The sequence below is a fragment of the Paramormyrops kingsleyae genome, chromosome 14 (assembly GCF_048594095.1).
Source record: "Paramormyrops kingsleyae isolate MSU_618 chromosome 14, PKINGS_0.4, whole genome shotgun sequence".
NCBI classification, from domain to species: Eukaryota; Metazoa; Chordata; class Actinopteri; order Osteoglossiformes; family Mormyridae; genus Paramormyrops; species Paramormyrops kingsleyae.
This window is the reverse complement of record NC_132810.1, coordinates 8,605,796-8,622,500: the sequence shown is the minus strand read 5'-3', so window position 1 is coordinate 8,622,500 and position 16,705 is coordinate 8,605,796. Positions and strand designations below refer to the sequence as shown.

General features: G+C 49.7%; 1 protein-coding gene across 6 annotated transcripts in view; it reads right to left on the bottom strand.

Moving 5' to 3' along the window:
* Positions 1 to 4,995: 4,995 nt before the first annotated feature.
* Positions 4,996 to 16,705, bottom strand: part of sipa1l1 (signal-induced proliferation-associated 1 like 1) — a 54,834-nt gene continuing 43,124 nt past the window's right edge. For 4 of the 6 annotated variants that reach the window (XM_023802329.2, XM_023802331.2, XM_023802330.2 and 1 more), the window contains exons 10-22: positions 15,591 to 15,865; positions 15,095 to 15,382; positions 14,822 to 14,974; positions 14,279 to 14,409; positions 12,596 to 12,693; positions 11,904 to 12,337; positions 10,631 to 10,861; positions 9,970 to 10,129; positions 8,936 to 9,149; positions 8,557 to 8,709; positions 8,323 to 8,428; positions 7,883 to 7,961; positions 4,996 to 7,761 (exon numbers count right to left, since the gene is read on the bottom strand). In XM_023802329.2, coding sequence (XP_023658097.2) covers positions 7,618 to 7,761; positions 7,883 to 7,961; positions 8,323 to 8,428; positions 8,557 to 8,709; positions 8,936 to 9,149; positions 9,970 to 10,129; positions 10,631 to 10,861; positions 11,904 to 12,337; positions 12,596 to 12,693; positions 14,279 to 14,409; positions 14,822 to 14,974; positions 15,095 to 15,382; positions 15,591 to 15,865 — 2,466 coding nt within the window. In that variant the 3' untranslated portion in view covers positions 4,996 to 7,617. Of the gene's footprint in view, positions 7,762 to 7,882; positions 7,962 to 8,322; positions 8,429 to 8,556; positions 8,710 to 8,935; positions 9,150 to 9,969; positions 10,862 to 11,903; positions 12,338 to 12,595; positions 12,694 to 14,278; positions 14,410 to 14,821; positions 14,975 to 15,094; positions 15,383 to 15,590; positions 15,866 to 16,705 lie in introns of those variants that run through there. The other 2 variants (XM_023802334.2, XM_023802335.2) reach the window with 2 other exon arrangements.

Sequence of the window (16,705 nt, the reverse complement as noted above, 5' to 3'; positions counted from 1 at the left end):
AATAGGACCAGAATCCAAACCATCTACTCTATATATTGGGGTGTTTGATACTCGGACACCAAGCAACACCGATGTCCCAAGTGGTGCTCAGAGAGGACAGATGAGTGATCTTAGGTGGACAAGGGTGCGGGGACACTGTACAGAAGATGAACAGATGGGTGACGTTAACCCCCCACAGTGATGTGGGACTGGCCATAAAGAACCAAAGAGCCTCCATGGAATCACATGACCAAACAAATGTCTCCATGTTGCTTTTGAAGGCGTGATTCTTTTATGAAATTAAATTAATATAGTTTAACAAGGAACAGAACACATTCTTGGTCTCTTAATTCTGTATCCCTCATAGGCCACTTTGCACCTCTGACAGGAGCAGCAGTGGCTCTAATTGGCTTTAAAAGAGGAATGCTTAACACCGGCCAATGGCGAGTCAGCTGGGGGTATATGAACCCGCCTCTCACCTGCTATGAGGTCATAGCGCCACGGCAAGTCCTGCCCCAGATTTCAGTGTCAGCCGAGGGGGACGCAGACCCAGACGAGCCCCAGGACCACACCTTGGAGCAATGGTACCAAGTGTGACAGCCAGACCAGCTGTATCCTCCACAAACAACCCAAAGCAAAGAAAGGAAAAGTCAGCCAGAGAAGACAGGGCTTGTCAATAGAAGAGATGGAAGATGTGGGGGCATTATTTTTCAAACAAATGCTCTGTGTTAAAGTCATGCAACAGACACTGTCTTAGGAAAAGTTGTGCTTTTGTTACTTTTGGACAAGATCTAATGAAGGGAAAACAGAGATTTCGGTCACGACCCTCAAACCGTAGCCTGACGGAAGGACGAGGACAGTCATGACAGCTGGTCTGACACCTGGGTGTGTCATGTGATGGAGCTCAGCCTCCCCAACCCCAGAGTCTGCAGCGGCAGTACCTGCCTGTCCTCTTGAAGACGCAGTTAAAATTCAATGCTGGAAAACAAATCTCATTCCTGCCCCCTGCAGGATGTTTGAAGAGCTACATGCACTGTATTGATTTATTCTGCTCACCTGTCATCCCTAACCTGCTGTGAGGAACTTTCCAGATACGGGTGACCCTCGGCCAACTCGACTGGAGGAGGGGCTACGGTCGCACCCTTTCTTCACAGCTGTTGTCATCACAGTCCTCCTGGTTTATTTATTAAATGCCAGAACCCACAGCGACATCAGGGCACGACATCAGTCCAGGTGTATTTAGTATTTTAGTTTATTTTAGTATTTTTATTAACAACAACACAGACAAAGGATGGTACAACCACAGAAACAGGAAGCCAGACTTGGAATTCCACAGCATTAGGAATCACATTATTATTATTAAGGGCTGTGGGCTACTGTTTATACAGTCTGATAAGGCAGAGTGTGACATTTCACCCTGAAGTTTGGCAGCACCCTTAAAACATAGGTGATGCTCATCAAAGGAGATACTAATCTTGGAAACGACTGTTGATTCTAAACAGCCTCAAAATGCAGACGATGCCAACTAAACACCGCTGAGTCTTCCGTGAACAGTGTAAACACAGGCGATGGCTGCCTGCACACGCTCGGTGATCTGAAGGCACTCGTCACGGAAAATGGGAAAGGCACGAAAGAGGCATTCTGATGGGCCACAATGGGGATTTCGACCATCAACACCAGGGCTCTCACGCCATCTTTCAGGCGTTGCTATTGATCAGCGATTGATCGGACAGCAGACACCGTGAATGGAGGAGCTGGAATTAAAGCTGTGGTGGGGGGGGGGGGGCATTGAGCTGCTGACTCCAACACCCCATGTAATGTTAGAGCCCCTCAGCAGTCCAGACTGCACTGCTCCAACCACAAGCAGCTCTGCATTTTTAAACCGTTTTTTATTTACAGTTTATTTATTGACCTGAGCTCCAGGGGATTTTAGCCAGCAGGTTTTCCTAGTTTTAAAGAGAAAACAGCTATTTTTAATTAAGTATAACCATGATTTTTTTTTCTTTTTCATTTAAAACACAACTCAGACACATTTTAGCCAGCAGGTTTTCCTAGTTTTAAAGAGAAAACAGCTATTTTTAATTAAGTATAACCATGATTTTTTTTTCTTTTTCATTTAAAACACAACTCAGACACATGGACCTAGACAAGGAAAGTTCATTGGGGGGGGGGGGGGGGAGTTAATTTTTGTATGACAATATGGCTTGGAAAGAGATAATTTTCCTGCTTAGTGAGTAATTATTATCGCTGCCAGAGTGTTTGTCATATTTCTAAGGCTGACTGATGGTGGGATTTTCTCACTTCAGAATACCAGCATTCACAGTTTTTGTAATGGAGGAACCCCCCCCCTCCCCATCCCACCATTCACAAAAAATAAAAATAGGAGAAGCGATTCCCCCATGATTACAGAGATTGTTTTCCATGAGGCTGCATACGAAAAAGGCATCAGGACGATAACGGCAATGGGAAACGAGAGGAGCCAGGGGGCGCCGTGGGGTCATTCTCATTACAGGGAACCCACAGGAATGTGAATGAAGTCACTATTGCCTTGAGTGAGGGCTATGCTTTTGGCGCAGGGGTGGGAAAGATGGGGACCAGCAGAAAATGGGTTTGTGAATGTCTGGCCAGTACAGGGCATAATCATTATCATACCATAATTATGAACAAGAGGCTGGAAATGAGCTACTGTTCCTCCCATAAGGATGACAGGTGAATTAATACGGGAAAAAATTACTTTAAAATAATCTGTTCAAGCTCAGAGGTCATCAAGGATAAGAAGATCATGTAGGCTGATGTGTTAAATAATTCCACATTTCACATTTCCCTGGAAAGTACAAAAAATCGAACAATCCATCTAATACTACTGGAATTAAGGGCTAAAAATCCATCCATCCAACATCCAGCAGTGCATCCTGTTTGGGGTCCTGGGATGCAGCAGAGGGGCCATGGCCGGCAAGAACCCGGGTACGATACACTGTAAACCCAAAATCAAGTGAAGGTCTGCCGTGGGGAGGCTAGCAAAGCTGGAAAGACTCGGCCAAAATATGCTGCAGGTTCCATACGGTAGTAAAGGAATCGTAGAACAGTGCATATATGCAATAACACGGCATTAAGAGCAGATAAAGCACACGAGAAAGATCAATACAACAACATCAAATGTGCTTCCAATTACAAGCAAGTTGCTAAATCAGGATAATTCACCCCGCAGGCATGAGATCTATAACTGACACCTGGCTTTTGGCAAAACAGAAATCGACAGCAGGTCAGGCCCGCAGTCTAAGCGTGGCGCGGCGATGTAGCGGGCCGAGGGGGGGGGGGGGGGGCGGAGCCCACGTGGCCACGCCCCCTCATGCACTCCATCCCACAGAGCTCCTGCCAGCCAACTCAGCAGAATGCCTAATGAAGCTGAGCCGCTGCCGACGGCAACCAGACCAGCTGTGGCCGGCTGGTGCGGCAAGGGATGCCTGCAACTGGTCGAGTCGGCAGCCTGTTACGTAAACACAGACGTCCTTGAGATAAAAGCCTCATTTTCACAGCAAGCAAAATGGAGTATATCTTCTGCAGCTGCAAGACGAGAATATCCAAACGATGATCCATTACGGTGTATACCAGAATTGACTGGAACTGCTAACAGAACATAGCGCCCTCCTGGTGGTGCTGATCAAATATTTTATTATTATTTGAAAAATTGTTACTTTGTACAGAATTATAAAGGATGCACACCAGATGTCATACACAGCCCTGGTTCTCCATTCAGTACAGAGATGATGATGTGAAGAGAACAGGCCAAAGCCACACAGACCCCAACCCCCCAAATCTTTGAGCCTCTAGATGATGGCATCAGTACTGGTTCACATGCAGCCCTAAAAACACTTTTTAATTGAGACCACTTGACTGAATATGCCACTGCTGGCTTTAAACTCAAAGTTATTAAAGCATAAAAAGACAAAAATAAAAAGGTGTTTATACATCAATAGTGCAGAAGGCCAGCTTGGCAGGCTATCCGAGGAGCTTTGATGACTCCTATAAAAGCCATCAGAGCTCAATACACTGTTATTCTTGCATCTGTCTGCCAAAAAGTTGCACTAGTAACATTAGCTTCTCCCCGTCCCCCTTTACAAGCGATCGATGGCCGCTCGCTTGTATTGGGCATGCAAGCCCCCGTGTCTTTGCCTCCAGCACTGGGCCTGAGTGATTAACCTCTGCTGTGACCCAAAGCCATTAAAGTGACCTGCGCTCCGACGACTCCCTGGGCCCCTTTAGCACAGGGCCTGCTTCCAGCAACGGGGTCTCTCCAATCGGGCCACAGTAGACATTCCTTTGGGGACAGAAGATGGTCAAGAAGGCCTATAAAACTGACATAGGTGCGCAGGGTGGCTGGATTGAACATTTCTCTCATACAGGGTCCCTCTGCACTGTTTGTTCCTACTGACAGCCAAATGAAGCTTCATGAATCATTTGGTGTATTTTCTGACCTCCCCCCCCAATAAATGGTGCTCTGTGTTTAAAGAAAGGGCTGCAAGCATGCCCCAAAGTTGTTCCCTTACGATTCAGAGCCTGAGGTCCACGCTCCCACTAGTGGCCATAAGAGGAGCCTAATTCCATATTGTTAGGCAGAGGTTGTGTAGGACATTAGGGACACTGGATACAGATTAGCTCCAGCTCAATACCACATAGGGCACCTGCTCTCCAGGGGGGAACTTGGCCAGCCACCAACAACAAGCCTCCATGTTCAGGGGGCTGTGTTGCCAAGGGAACAGATCAGTACAATGCCGGCCAGAGAGACAGGTCACGTTCCTGCATTCTTGCTCTGGTTATGCCCGTCTTCCCATGGAGGTGCAAGAGCAAGATACCATGACTAGCAGGGCTGTATGGGGGGCATTTGGGGACTCCGAGGCACAGGGATAGGCTGCTGATAAAGAGGATCTAACAACCAATTAGGGGATCACAGCTTCCCAGTGGCTGTCAGGGACAGGCCCAGATTGCCAATCACCTTGAAAAAGACAAACAAAAACATTTTGTATGTTTTAAAGAAACTTTAATACTGCAATCACTGCAAATGGTCTTTAACCTCTACAATTTACAAAAGAAAAATAATAGATTATGTAAACAGCATTTTGTTAATTTTATTCTTAAATGTGCATGTAAAAATAATTAAAAAGCATTCAATGGGTGGAAAACCAAAGGGGGAAAAAAGGTGTTGGATTTAGATACATCACATACACAGAAGGAAAGGAACGTCCTGTCCAGGATGAGATGAATACCCCTCCTCATGAAAAAGCCAAACCGCGCTCAGTGTCTCAGCACAGGCACTCCTCACTTTTACAGACTCTGATGAGAATTTGAACAAATGAGAAAATGTGCAAAAGGGAAACATCCAGCAGTCATTCACATTTCGGTGTTTTCGCCAGTCGAGTCCAGTAGGCCGCAGAGAACCTAATAAACATGCTTTAGGGCACCAAAGCTGAGGGATATTTCACCGCCTACAAAGAGGAGAAGCTGACACACGTGTGCAGATTTGGGGATTGGCCAAGGAGGAAGCATCCTATGAGTGACTGTAGGCCCACCGGAGAACAGCATGGCAGCTACAGGAAACCCAGGGGAGGCCTTCAGATCTCCCATGATTCCTAGAACAGAACCAATACTCAGGCCTCTTGGGCTGACTGCAAGCAGGAGACCCACAGGCATCAATGTTCTTAAGGCGGCCTGTAAGCCTTCCAGTCTGTAGTGTGCTAAGCATAGACAAGGGGCTGCCTTAAAATGATGTGCAGCATAGGACAATTCCTCCAAAACGCACTGGGGGGGAGGGGGGTGATTTCTCATGGACAGTCGCCCAAGGGCGTCTTTCTTCACAGGCCAATGAGCCACAAAGCCCCTCGGCATGTCATTCGCGTGTCACAACGTCAGACAGCTTGCTTCTGGGTGACTGCGGAGGGAGCGGAGCTCCCCACCGAATCGGCCCATATCTTTGCCAGGAAGCTCCCACCTCACATGCTGGAATGTTGGTATCTGCTGTTCGGCAGAACACCACCAGGGACACACAAGCGCCGGAATAATGCAATGAGGTCAAGGTCCCATGCGTCATGCGCATATATTCTCATCATCAACTCCCTAAATCCAGGTGATAAGGCCTGACGTCAATTTAAAATGCGATGGAAGACAAAGAAAAAAACTAATTGCAAGTATAACCCCCTTAAAAAACGCGTCCTTCGTTATGAGTCATCGATAGTCTGAACAAACAAATGTAGTAATATTTTGCGCATATTTTACACCACTAGAGGGCACTGCAGCCACATAAAAGCAGCATTGGAAATGGCACTAAGATTTTTCCAGACTTCAAAGGCATACCAGAAAAAGAGATATTAATAACAAAAACTTTAAAATAACTTCTTGGATCATATAAATGACCCCTATAACATACGTGTTCTGCATAAAATCACTAGGTATCTACAATAAAAAAATAAATTAACCAAAACCGTAGTGAAGTCACCAACCGCATTTTCCCAGAAACCTGAAATGATGTTCTTAGAGGTGGAAGAAATGAAGGACAGTGAGCCTTTTACTCTCATCAGTACATCGTACCAAAAATAAACCTCTTCCCACTTTTCAGACGGCATTATTGGAAGCAAAAAGACGCAGTGAAGATCGGCCCAACATAAACTTAGCGATGGTCCCAAAAAAAAAATGAACACCTTAAAAGAATCCCAATTTCACAACCCAATCTACTGCTTTTATAGACCTTCAGTTTAATAGGTAATACATATGATTACCGCAATGTCATACCACATTAGGCCCATCAATGAGTTTTATTCCTGGGGGTAAATGGAAGAGTATCGGAATGTGCAGGTGTGATGTGACCAGTCCAGTGCAATGTAGGATTAAAATAGCCCTCTTAGCCACTGAACAGATGTTTCTGCACTGGCCATGTCAACCATCCCATCCTCACTGCGCCCCCCCCCCCCTAACCAAAAAAAAAAACTGAACAGGGTGGAAGTCTTCTCAGAATACTCTCGCCTGCTTTTGGGACATCTGCAAGACTTAGGCTGGAGGTAGAAAATCTCCAGTGACGTTCAGCTTGCTCTCTGGAGTGTGTGTTTTGGTGAGGAGGGTAGAGAAACAGCCTGCGGAAAAAGTCCTCCAAGGCACCTTCAAAGGACTCCTTCCACTAAGCTCTACAGCCACAGGAGTGACAGAAGTGAGCTGAACTGGCAGGAAGCAGCAACCAAGGGGGGAAAAGCAGGTGGACACAGTGTCCTGCTGGCTGGTCACCTGTGAGTGAGTCCATTTCTGTCAAATTCATCCTGCTTGTGGACTGGCAGAATGACTGGGACCAGCTGAAGGATGAGAAAACCCCAGGAGCGGAGATCTTCCAGGAAGAGGCAAAGCAGGAAACGATTAAAAAAAAACATTCTGGAAAGAACTAGAATTCAGGGGGAGGGGGGTGTCTTTGGAGACTGGCACACAGGCATCACATTTCTTCTGGGGAAAGGTAGGAGGCGCTAGAGAGAGTATGTAAACAAGCTCTCTGGTGCCCAGAGAAGGCTGTGATATCTTCAGGCACGCAGGGTCCCTCGCTGGCCTTCCAGGTAGAGACAGCAGGCCTCTGTTGCTCTGGTCCCTCGCCTTTGCTGCACGGCCTCAGTTCATGTCGATGGTGTTGAAGACCCACTCGGTGAACTTCTTGAGCTTGGCAGAGGCACTCTGGGACTCCTCCTGCAGACGCTGGTTGTCCTCACGTAGGCTCTGGATCTGGGCCTGCAGCACTGCCTTGTCCTGCTTCTCCTGAGAGTGAAGGAAGTTTGCAGAAAAGTAGGAGTCAGAGAGAGAGCGCAACAGGCAAGGAGAAGTGAGGCGTGCAACCCTGGAGCGCTGACGGTCCCCGGCGCTGGATAAGTGGTCTCACCTTCTTCAGGTCGTCCTGCAGCAGCTTCACCATGGACTCCAGCTGGCTGATCTTCCCTGCCAGAGTGATGGGGGCCTCACTGTTGGGTTGGGGGGGGTGGGGAGAGCACAATTCAGCCTGGCCAGTCAGCAAGCAATGTTATCTAAAGCAACATACAATTTTACATGCTGCCCCCCACCACACAGTTGGGCGTCCCAGGAACAAGCACACTTTAGGTCTATGTAACAGGAGGAGTGGGAGCCTCGTTGAAAGACACGGGATTGTAGCTGAGAGCAAAGCCTCCAGTGACTAGTGACTTGCTCTTCAAAACAAACACTGAAGCTCGGAAGGACTATGCTAACTGTGTGCTGTTGCTAAAGACCCAGTACAGCAGTGAGGGATAGACAAGGTGGGAGGTTCCAGCCAATCCTGTTAGGGCTGGGGTTAGGTAACCTGCATACCCTGGAGAGAAGAGCTGCTGGCTGCACTCAGCATTCTGAGGACTGGAGGTGCCACCTTTGGGCTGGTGGTTCACATCTTGAGTGACAAGCAGTGAGGCCCTCTGGACTGCAAGGGGCAGAGAGAGCGGGCATGAGAGAGCGGGCATGAGAGAGCGGGCATGAGAGAGCGGGCATGAGGTCTTCATCATACAGTCGTCACCATAGAAAGTGTCCACCTCGCTCGCGGAGTCTTACCTTCGAAGGCCTTGGCCGCATCGACGAGGTTGGACCAGTCCAGCCCACTGTCAGCATCTGCATTTGGCAGCGGCATCAGGCCCGGGTCCGGAACTGGCGGCCGCCTCCGCTCCTGGAGGTCCGTGAGGGAGGTTTCAGATGCCGAGAGGTCTCCTATTAGGGGAGGGGGCAGCATAATGTCACAGGACCGGCGGATCACCTTTTACTAAAGCCTTTAAGGTGTCTGAACGGAATTAAAAAGAGTGGAGTGAATGTATATTTATTCTTTACCAGGAGGGGGCACCAGCAGAAAATTACACAAAGCAACAAAAAGACCAGTGTAGGACTCCAGAGAGGGTTTTCTACACTACAGTGAGATGGGGGATTTCCCAGTGCTCACCGTGCAGCTTGACGCCCAGCAGATAGGAAGGCCGGCGGAGGGGCCCCCCCCGCACTGTGGGGGAGCGTGGCACGGTGGAGGAGCTGAAGAACACGTCGGCCGAGGCCGGCTGGTCAAGGCCAAAGGCTGGGTCACGCTGGCCGCTGTAGATGCTCTCGTCTGATAAGGTACGGTGCAGAGAGCGGCGTGCGGGGGCCGAGCCTGAAAAGGAAGGCTGACAAAGAGAGACAAAACAATGTGAAGCACACAGTGAACTGGATGCTGTTAGAACAGCAACAATATATTCCAGTTTCGGTGTGATTTGCCTCAAAATGAAACAAACTCTAGGTTATATCCTATACAATGTTCCTGGGAAATTTGAAAAAGAAATCTATGAAATACTTTTAGAGTTATTGTGTTCAACAGTTACCAATTCCATCTTTTGTGCCAGGTGTTTGGAAAGAGGTAATAAGAACTACCGAATACTTTCTGCAGTGACCCTTCCCTCTGCTGCCACAAAATGGCATTGCTTCAGTTTTGGTGCAAAAAATCTCAAAATGAAATCAGTTCCAGAAGTTTTCCTATACAAAGTTCCTGTGAATTTGAAAATGATCTGACAAATACGGTAGGATCTGTCCCAAAACCATAGGTATTCCCCATCTGGCCGGAAAATAGAACACACTGACTTTCAGCTGAAGTTATGCTATGTTGACTTTTAACGCCATGACAGCAACCAGGGCTATATTCATTGCGAGAAAACAGACTGGACAACTAAAAAGGTAAAAACTTCATAAATAATAATTGCTACGGACAAAACAATATAAATAAGATGTTTAAGATTAGTTTTCAATAATAAAAAACCTAAAAAAAGCCTTGACATTGCATTACTGGCGATGGAGAAGCAAAAATAAAGAGTGTGGGATTATCATGTGCTGTCATTCAGCGACTAGGTTACACCCTGTCCCAGTACATCATTGGTTCGCATCAGGATGAAGCAGGCAGTGATTAATAGGTCATGCTAACTGCCACTCAACTCCCTTTAAAGGGGAGCGTACCTTTTGTTGGCTGGTGGCCGGCGGTGGGCTGTCCAGCATGATGAGCTTCTTCAGGTCCTCCTGTATGGTGGACCTGGCCAGGCGCTGCGGTGACTGCGTGTCCCGCATGGTGGCTGTCAGCTGTGGCTGGCCAGACTCCATGCCCTCGCTCTGGTGCCGCCTGTTTCACAGAGCCGATGTGTTAGCATGTTAGGGTTACACAACTGCTCTGTCCAATAGCGTTGGGACAGGGGGCAAGCTTACATTTATACACATTTTTACATGCAAGCGTGAGTGCTAGGGAATATAAAAGTAGGTAAAAGCAGTTTCCCAAGAGAGATAAAAGTAATATCCCAAGAAGGAAGAAGAAAACATCACTAACAGTACATGCAGTAGGATTTTAAAGGTTTTTAAAAAGCCTGCTTTGATCACTTCTGACCGCCGTCAATGTTTCTGCCCTTTATGGTCAGCGAAAACCAGAGACAAAACCACATTCCTTATTCCATCCAGGGGATCAGTGGAAAACATACTGCTGTACCCTTAGTGTCCACAAGGTGGGGACAGAGTCAGAGAATTTGAACATTGTTTCCTGAAATGTGAAGTACTAACAGAATACCCTAAAGGGTTTGTGTGTGTGTGTGTGTGTGTGTGTGCTCCCTTTCCTCCAACACCCCCTGCTCACTTTCGTGTGTCCCCAAAGCCCACTGAGTTGATGGTGCTTCCTGGCTTCTTCCAGCCAATAAGGTACTTGCTGGTGGCACCCTGGCGCGGGTAGAAGCTCTTGGGTCCCGGTGAGAGGGAGCTCTGAGAGGAGGAAGAGGAAGGCGAAGTGGCCGGCACAGACTCCTCCCGGGGGGAGCTCTGGCTGGAGCCCTGGAGCCCCGGGCTGGCAGAGTGCCTGGAGCTCAGAGTGCTGAGGGGGGGAGAGGAGCCAAGTCACCATACAGGCCACCGAGACACCAGGAGCCCCGAGACCAGCACATAGAAGACAATGGCTGCAAAAATCCACCATTAACCCCACCCCCCACACCCACACCTCACAGGGAGCCTATTAGGAAGCTCTAAGCAGCTGATAGTCAGTATCAGGCAGACCAATCAAATGGCTCAGAGAGTGTGTGTGTGGGGGGGGGGGGATACCAGAGTGCTGTGAGCCATGTAAGCATGTATGACAAAGACAAGACTGGGGGGGGATCAGGAGTCAGGTGGGGAGTGTCCAGCACTGCCGCTGCTGGGGAGTGGACAAGCCGTGTAGAAAAGCGCGGAGCCCGTTAACCAGCAGACTCAGAATGGCGACGACTCTCAGTCCCGGCTGCCGCTCTTTTATCATACATATTCATTTTAAACATGCCTGGTCGTCATACATCTAACCTTGGAAGAAAGTCTGCAAATAAGACTGGAGGGTAAATGTCTCAACGTCTCATGGAAAAACCTCCAGCAGCAAACAACTAACGCTGATGTGCAAAGTACAAAAAGCAGCTCATAAAGCGCCTTTCCTTCCGTCACATGGCACCGGTTCTAAATTGGGGGGATGGGGGGAAATAGGAGCACTGCTTCCTGTTCTGCTCCTTTGACAGCATTTCCCCCCCCCTGCCACCCCCACCCCCACCCCCACCACCACCCAGGCCAAGGCCCAAGAACAATTCCGAGACGACGGGAGGCCCAGAGCCGCAGGCGGCTCTCTTAAGCGCCCAGACGTCACACAATTAGACCGAGCTGCGAAAGGGAATTACATTTACATTTCATTTAAAGCATCGGCTATTCAGAATGACAAAATATTTACCCAGTTAAAAGGCTATATGTGTCACTGGAGCAATTAAGTAACTTTGCTGAAAGGTATTACAGCAGAGAGAGAGACTTCTGGGACTCAAACAAGCAACCGCTGAAGCCAAAGCTCATGCTTTAACTGTGCTTCCTGATACATTAGCTACTGGCTTGGGTCTTAAAGGGAAAGGCACCTGGAATAGGATGTGACGTCATTCAGGGTGTAGGAGCTGGAATCTCGCATCAGGTATGTAGAGGGGCTCTTGGCGAGACCTTCGGTGCCACCCGGGGGCACGGGCGAGCCCAAGGTCGGTGGGGAGCACTCCGGCACTTGCTGGCCCCCATCCGTGGGGCTGTGCCAGGTAGTGGCTACCTTTTCCCGGAACCCTGGGGCCCCAGAGGCCAGCAGGGAGCCTGAGCTGTGAGCAGGCCCATAAGAGGCGGCGTCAATGCCACTATCCGCAGACTCCCCCTGCAGGTAGCCGGTGGCATAGCCATTGGTTTCCGAGTCGGGCCGCTCCACAGGCCCACCTCCGATGTCATACCACTTATCGTCGCTGTGGGCGCCACTCGAAGCACTGCTGGACATAGTGTTGCTGCTGGAATGGCTGGAGTAGGGGGCTTCCGCCTGGGGACAGGAAACGGGAGGGGCGTCACTTCCTGTGACCGACAGCAGCTCCTAAGACAGCTGCCATATTGTTGCATGTTCTCTCTGAGAGGATGGTCATTTGTATAACTCTGTTTCTATAACACAAACTCACTAATGTTAGCATTTCCCAAGAGCCTAAGATGTAAACCACACAGAAGTCTTCGGCCCCTTGATTTGGCAACCGGCGACCTCACCAAGAATACAGTACACCACCTGAGGTGGGAGGGGCAACCTCACCTGGCTGGTCTTGTTGGGGGACAGGTGAACAACCTGCTCCTGCCGCTGGATACGGGGCACCCCCGAGTGGGATGAGACAGACCTGGAGACCGGCGAGTCTGAAAACAAACAGGGGGGTGAGAGACCAGAACAGGCTGGGAACGACAGATGGCACACTGCCATGGCCGAAGCCCTCAACTCAGCCCCGAGTGAAACTACAGCTAAAGAACAAATGTACAAAGTAAAACAATGAACAATGAGATTAGGGAGGTTTCCCAGCATGCACCTGCTCAGCCTTCTGCAACGGCAGAGACGCCATGTGGACAGGAGGCACAACTTTAAGCCTCGCATCAGTAATATATAAAGCGGAGCGTTTGATAAGAGCGCAAGGGCAATGATTCAGGAAGACTGTCTGCAGCGAGTGTCTGGACGTCCAGCCCAGAACGGCGTGGCGGCAGGGAAGCATACATGAGGAATATGTCCATGCATGCCAGCCCTGACCTAGATGGGAATAAAGGGACGGATTTGTGGGAAGGAAACCGAGGTCAGGAATCAGGAAAGAGAGGCTGTGGGTGATGGGGGGGGGGGGTGCGGAGACATGATCCGCGGAAAGTCTGGCGCGACTGGGCTGCGGGTTCAGCGGTTCAGATGGCTAAGTGAACCAGACGTAGCACGCCGGCGGTTAGCCTGTTGCTCACGCTGCTCAAACGAACACACTGGAAAAGGAGGACGGCGAGGGAACCAGGGCCTGGAAAACCACAGCTGGGCTTCCCCTGGAGTGTGGAGGGAAGGAGAGACAGTCTGCTGGGGGGGGGGAGCGGCAGGAATGCTGGGATGTATATGTGAGCATCACGGGGAGGCAAGCAGCAACGGCTGTGGGAGGACAGCTCTTCAGAACACTAATAAAGAAATGGAACGTTTTATAAATGATATTTGCCTGTATGTGTACTCCTTTGTGCTTGCGTCATATTTGCGGCGGGGAGCAGTCACTCCGCACCCCTAGGGCTGGGAGACTGAACTGCGCCTGGGTGTGCTTTGGTTTCCACCCATATATGCGTTTCTTTGGGCGCGATGCATCACTCAGCGGGTTAGGCCTCTGTGCTCATGATCAGAAGGAGATCAGTTCAAATCCTGTGGCCAGCTGACTGATGCCACCACTGTGCCCCTGAACAAGGCCCTTAAAACCCAGCTCTAAGGGGCGCTTCACACTGGCTGACCCTGTGCTGTGACCCCTAAGCTTGGTCTCACCTGAATGCAATGTGTCTCACGTACCAAAAATGGAGGACCGTGCCAGATGCGATGAATGCAAATTTTTATTTTTTTTTAAATATACTGCAAAGAAAAAAAATAATACATTTTTGGTGTGAATGCAACGTCAGGACCGGAATCTAGTTTCGGCATAAGCACCAGCCCTGGTATGAAAGGCTAACGGAATATGGGCGAAAAGAAAATTTCCACATGGGGGAATAAAGTATCATTATTGTATTCAAATGCAGAAAACAAAAGTACATAAGTAGCCATGTTTGTTTGGAAGAAAGCAACACGTTACTGCGATAACAAAAGGCTGAGGCAGATCACATGAACAACATCATCATAAACTAGCCTAGGAAGGTCGAGGCGACACTGAACGGCCACTTCAAGGGGAACCTGCCATGATGTTACAGGTGACCAGCTACAGAGAAGGTCTGCTTCCAGACAGCTCACCTGAGGCCCTGCTTCCAGTCCCAGCCGACTCCTCGGCCCTCTGCCAGTTGGGTGTGGACTTGCCGCTGCCCCCCGTCTCCCCCAGACTCTGCCTATCCACTGAGAGCGGCGAGTGCCGGCTCATGCTGAACCTGGGAAAGGAAGAACGGATGGACCCACTGTTAATCTGCACACCATGTGCCCTGCGGCAAACATTCCTGTCGGGATTAAGCCCCCACCCATGGTGCCGATTCCCTATTAGATTTATAAGCAGCCTCATCAGTGAATCACCCCTTCATAAACACTGCATGAATGAATGATTCAGGGGGGTGTGCACGGGTGGAGTGAGAGGTAGAGGGGTGAGGTGGGCTTCCTGAACACATGACAGTCAATGCTATGGTTCAGCTCGAGCTCCACATCTGTCGGACACATTGCAGGAGCTATTTATATCGCAATTAATCAACCTAATAAGAGTTTCGTCAAAAGCACAAAGAAGTACTGCATCCAAAAGCGGACCACAGCTACAGCTCTGCACATGCCAGACCGGACCGTGTCGGATCTCACCCCTCAGGCATGGACTTCTGGCGCCAGTGGGCGGAGCCTCCGGAACCCGTGTCACTGGAGTAGGAGAGGTTGCTGGGAGAGGCCCGGCTTGGTGGGGAGCGGCCCATTACCATGGAAGAAGCCAGGGCATAGTTATCTGAGCCCGGGGAAAAACTGAAAAGCAGTGGATGGGGGCAGATGGAGGATGAGAAAGAGATGGAGGGTAAGAAAGGATGAAAAAAACACAACATGGACGACAATGTGGCCAGGTGCCTGTTTGTCAGCGCTCCTCACCGCTTTGGGTCTAAGGGCCGCCCATCACTGGACACGCTGCGGGGCATCATGGCAGCCCTGTCAGGACGTTCCATAGAGCCCGTCTTCCCAATGCTGCCCCCCATGCTGAGGGCACGTGGCGTGCTCCCATGACCCTGAGGCGAGGCTGACAGCGTTTGCTGGGGACTCGACGTGTTACGCTGCCACTTGTTGTTGTTGTTGCGAAAGGGAAGCTTGTACTCAAAGTTGGAGCTCTCCGCGTTACTCTTGTACTCAACTACTGGCATGCGGTATAGCTCCGAGCAGCCCCTGGAGGTCAAAGGACTACACGTCATGCCCTGAATATGCCACATTTCCCAGAATCCTCTGCACTCAACAGCACTACACATTACCCAGAAATCCCACCAAACCTCAAAATCATGCACCAGTCAGCCAGATAAGGTTAAAAACTATTCCATACGAGTAACTTTCCATAACTATTCACATAGAGGAATGGTGTAGGGACTGGTCTGCACACCTGCGAGGGCTGGAGTCCTCATGCGGTGGAATGATCACCACCTTCACGGTGACCGATGTACGTAGAAGATCGATCATTTGCTCATGAGAGAGCGTGGCCACAGCCACCTTGCAGATCTCCACAAGGCGGCTGCCCTGCCGCAGGCCTGCCTGCCAGGCATAGCCGTAGGGCTCCACTTCTGCCACGATGCCCTCGTAGTTCACGTGGAAGCCCAGCTGGCCCAGGCCGTTCCGTCGCAGAGTCATCTCCGTGGTCTCGCAGCCTTTCGTCAGGAACTGGGGATGGAAAAAAAACACACTCCTGTAACACTGGGATGACAGCAGGACGACCAGGAACCAGCGTGGTGGGAAACTCCATCACTTAACTCAGCACTCAAAATCAAGTAGAAAACCACAGGCAATTGAGGGGGCACTTACACCTCAATGCCAGGGTCTTCATAACGTTTCATAATGACTGAACTCAGAGATAACTTTCAATGCAATAACCTCCTTCCGGGGCTCAGAGATCACCTTCCAGAATGAGTAGCAGATCCTAAGGCTTCATAAGTATTTGATTCCATGGGTCATGGATGCAATATAGTTGGCAGAACACTGTCTACCATTTCTGGGGGGGCGGCAACAGCAAAGCTATTGAACTTTTGATATGCGAGTGCCTATGAGTAGACATCGGGGTGTGGAAAAGAAAAGGAGAGCTGGGAGTTAGTGTCAGGTGGGATGCCGGAGAGGACAGGCGTTTCTCAGAGTTATTCCAGAACATTCCATAGCGGTGTGGTCTTGTCCCTAGGGTGGTTCCACTGCAGCAATGTGAGTCCGATGTAGCGAATGGAGGGAGACAGACGGGTCAACTCTCATCTTAGAAACAGTGACAGATGAACAAAAGAAAAGGGACAGCCTCATGAAAGCAAAAAAAAATGCAGCTGAATGTTGGAAGGGGGTGTGATTTCATGGGCAGATAAACTGGTGGGGGGGGGGGGCAAAATGTGAGGGCTCTAAACGAAGTTATGCATGACAGGAAGATGGAGTTCCACCCGCCTGCCACACAACGAACTCCAGGGGGTGCATGTTTTATGCAGCGTTAATTTACGATGCTGTGGAGTACCCAACATGCCGTGTATC